Here is a 3990-nt window from a genome sequence, read left to right on the forward strand (position 1 = left end):
GACTTCTGCAATATATTTTGCGTGGATGATAGTTTTTAATGTTTATCCTTACTTTTGTTGTTTGCTTTCATGTTGTTTACTTTTGTAGTATGCTTTCATCATTTAGGACAGAACGACAGAGGCCACATCAATCCTAGCATATGCTGTTGTTTCTGTATGGTATCTTTTTTTTTTTCTTCCTCTTGTGCTAAATCTCACAAATTTCTACTGCTTTTTTGACGTAAATAGGAAGTTGTTGCAATATTTGATGCAAGTGTCTTTTCCCTGCTTTCCCCTCCTTTATTTCTGTTGAGCTTGCCTCTTCATTCCCAGAATCTTGTTTCTCTTCATGCTCTTCATTTATATTCTTACCCCTTTTTAATATGCTTAATATTTCACCTTTAAGTTTTCTTAATTTTAATTTCTTTATAAACCATTTTACAACTATTAGTCATCTTTCTTTGTTTTCCAGTACTTCTAGGTAGGATATATATTTGTGGTGGCCGATGATGTTACAGTTAGGCAGTGTAAGATAATACATACTATATAAGGCTATATTCAGTAAATTACAAACAAGAACCAGCAAAAAACCTGGCACATGGACTCAGATTGCTGAAGATAAATATTTGAAGGAAAAATAAAACCTATTTTATTCAATTGTCATGTTGAATGGAAATACAATAGTAACTTAATGATTTAAAGTGCATGTGACTTTCAGAACAAGTTATATCTTGTAAAACTGGATTCCATAGGTAAGTGGGAAGAGTTCTGTCTTTTGTAGGCACTAATGAAACTAAAAGACCAAATATCTTGCTTTCTGTGTTTACTTAAATGAACAAATGTGAACTTTTCTTTTTAGATAAGCTTAAGAATATTTATTGTCTTTTTCTTTTCAGATAAAAATAAGAACAACAAATGCAGAAATAGCAGATCTTGAAAATATGGAAGAACACCAGTCAGTGGACATCCGTACATTAGTAAGAATAGATCATCAAATTTTGTCTAATAAGGATATGAAATAATGTCTTTTAATGTTGGCAGTGTTTTGAAATAAGCGAATACTGTAGATTTTCAACTAGTGTACAAGCTGGATAAATAGTGAAGAATGTAACACTTTACAGAATGTCTACAATTATGGCAGTGTCATAATTTTATTTTTGGAGAGCTTTTCTTTGGTTGGTGTTTGTTTCCTTTTTTCTTTTCTTTCTTTTTTTTTTTTCTTTTTTCTTACTTCTGCCCTTTTTCAGAGCAATAGCACTGCAGGTTTATGGAAGGCAAGGTGGTATTGTAAAGGGATATTCCATGCATTTTCTTTCCTCATTCCAGAGCTGCAGTGCTGTAAAACTCTGGTTAGGGAGAAATGGTGCTGTAGGTTTGGAGGTCAGAAGTGGCACCATCAAAGCATAGGTAAAGGCCACTCTGGAGCGTAATTTATGTCACAGCACTGCCACTCTGCCCTGAACCCACAGTTTCTTGCTTTGCTGTAGCTTCACCATGCAGAAGTTTTAAAGTTCATGTATCACCCTAGGGAAGGATCATGGTGGTATGATGGTTTCTTCAAAGTTCTTATTCTTATCCATGTGTTCTTAAAATGTATGCACAGCAGTTTGAGAACAGAAAAAAAAAAATGTTTGATTATCTGTTGTGATTTGTGTGATGGTGGCAATGAATTTCAACTGTTGCTTTGTAATAAGCTAATGTATATATGACCAAGATTTAAATTCTAAGAATCATGCTGATAGGTGTTAATAGTAATCCTGACTACAGTTGTTTCAGTTAAAATCCATGCCAGTTTTCCCACTACCTTATCTGGGATCAGCGAGAGGCTAAATTGTGTTGGCACAAATTCACCCTTTTTCAGTGGTCTGTCTTGCAGTGTGTGTGCACATAGTTTACTGTAAGTAAACATTTCAAAATTTACTTAAAAAGTAAGGGATCAGTACAGATTCTGTAAGCTCTTTAGGGTTTCTCTTTTCTAGATAATCTAGTTCTGTTGGTTTAAGAAAAAGTATATTCTTTGTCCTTTTGGTGAGATGGAAAAATAGTCTATTACCTTTTTGTAGGAGAATATCTTCCTGTTTCAAAATTATTGGATACTTGCTTTTTCAACATCAACATTTTTACCGTTGCCTTCTGATAATGGTCTTACGCAACTGGTAGATTTATATATTTGCTTCTCCTTATTCCTTTCCTGGGTTTTTGTTGTTTTTCTGTTTTCTGCACTTTCTGACCACTACTATGGATTAATTGTTGTTCTTTCACTTGGTATTTATCTTTCATTGCTACCTTGATTTCACAATTGCTTGATTGTGAAAAAGAATCTTAGCAATACAAGGTTTCATTTACATATTTTTCCCAGGTTTTGGAATATTTGTCTTTTCGAATCAGAAAGTATGTATGTTTATAATTCATTAGGAATGGTATAATTTTCTAGGGAATAGTGACGGTCCACTTACTCTTCCTGTATTCCTTTGTGTACTGGATGTATATACTCTGTCACAGATCCAGAGGGAAGTTACCTTGTTCTTTTGCTTAAAAAATTACTGTAATGAAATATTAGCATGGCTAAGTCTTCACAAAATCCTAGCCCCTTTAGTCTTTTAATCACAACTCCCAAATAAAGTCCCCTTAATTTTCAGTCAGATAATTAGGAAATTCCACTTTTTATTTTGCAGTTTGATTTAGTGGTTCTCCTACAAGATCCGTCAGTCTCTTCTTTTGGGCTTTAGTGACAACTACATCAAGCTGCTCCTATTCTTATTAGAGTTACAGAGCATTGCATGTAATCTTGTACCCTGATAGTGATAATAAAATAAAAATCTTGTACAGTAATTTGCAAATGTATGTCTCCTTTTATTGTTCTTCATTTTAATATATTTTGACAGGAAGATGAAGCTGAAGAAAATAAGGGTAAGATGGAATCTGTAAAAAAAGACATGCAGCAACAAAGCAAAAAAATGGAAGAACTGAAAAATATCCTCCAGGTGGCTGAAAAAAAATTTGAAGAAATGAAAGAAAAAATTCATCAAGTAGAAGAAATTGCTGGTCCAATTAAGGTAGCAATAATTTCATATTGTATTTTTAATTCGTTCCCTTTGTGTGGCAAGGGGAATGAGGTTAAAAGGAGGCAGGAGAAAAGAGTATGCTCCTTCCTGATACATTTAAGGTCTACCTATGAAAATGGAAATAGAACATTCCATCTAAAGCGTGTCAAGCAATAAGCTTAGCAATATTTTGAAGATGATGTTGATTGTTAAGTATAGTTGCTATAGTGTTTTATGTTTAAAGAGAATTTGTTTCCAGGTATTTTTAGTCATGGACTGAAAAGGAAGGAAAAATAGTTCCCTTGACTTTCCTTTTTAGTGCATCACATTTGTTGTTTTGGCTTATTTGTTTTTGATAAGGCCTGGCTAGGAGTGTTCGTAACTGTTCAGTTTTCAAAATAGCATTTGAAGTTCTGTATGAAAGGGTTGTTATTCTGTGAAGTTGCATAATCACAGAAGGTACCGATACATACTTTTAATTATTCAAGACTACAGAAGACACCTGGAAATCGCAGAGAAGTAGCAAGACTTAAGATAAATAGCAGAGTGGTGACATGCAAAGTCTGATATTGACAAATAGAAGGCAATCTCATGTTGCCAAGAAAAATTAATAGTTTGAAAATGGAAAACAGAAGTAAGAGTCCAGCATGTTTACAGTGTCATAACTTGTAGAAGGATGAAATGAGGAAAAACTTAGAAAGATCACTATAGCAATCTCTTATATGCCTCACTTAAATTGTATATTGCAGTCAGCCCAAATTTAAAAAGTAAGAGCAAACAAAAAGAGGAAGGAAGCAGGTAAGGAAAACAACTGATAAATATGTTAGTTATAATGTATCTAATATGGAAATTCTAAAGATACGTTCTGTTTAAAAAGAAGAACTGTGTAAGAAAGAGAATAGATTTATTCAGAATATTAGAACGTTATTGCTCGTTATTAAGAGTACTAAACACAGTAGAGGGCAAC

General features: G+C 33.3%; 1 protein-coding gene across 1 annotated transcript in view; it reads left to right on the forward strand.

The window, feature by feature from the left end:
• SMC6 (structural maintenance of chromosomes 6) overlaps window positions 1–3035 on the forward strand; it is a gene marked incomplete at its 3' end in the record, with an annotated part of 19622 nt that extends 16587 nt beyond the window's left edge. Inside the window, exons 18-19 of the mRNA XM_009582851.1 lie at window positions 876–956; window positions 2865–3035. Of these exons, the coding sequence (XP_009581146.1) occupies window positions 876–956; window positions 2865–3035 (252 nt within the window). The remainder of the gene's footprint in view (window positions 1–875; window positions 957–2864) is intronic.
• Between the last annotated feature and the right edge of the window lie 955 nt (window positions 3036–3990).

The sequence above is a fragment of the Fulmarus glacialis genome, unplaced genomic scaffold (genome assembly GCF_000690835.1).
Source record: "Fulmarus glacialis isolate BGI_N327 unplaced genomic scaffold, ASM69083v1 scaffold18878, whole genome shotgun sequence".
NCBI classification, from domain to species: domain Eukaryota; kingdom Metazoa; phylum Chordata; class Aves; order Procellariiformes; family Procellariidae; genus Fulmarus; species Fulmarus glacialis.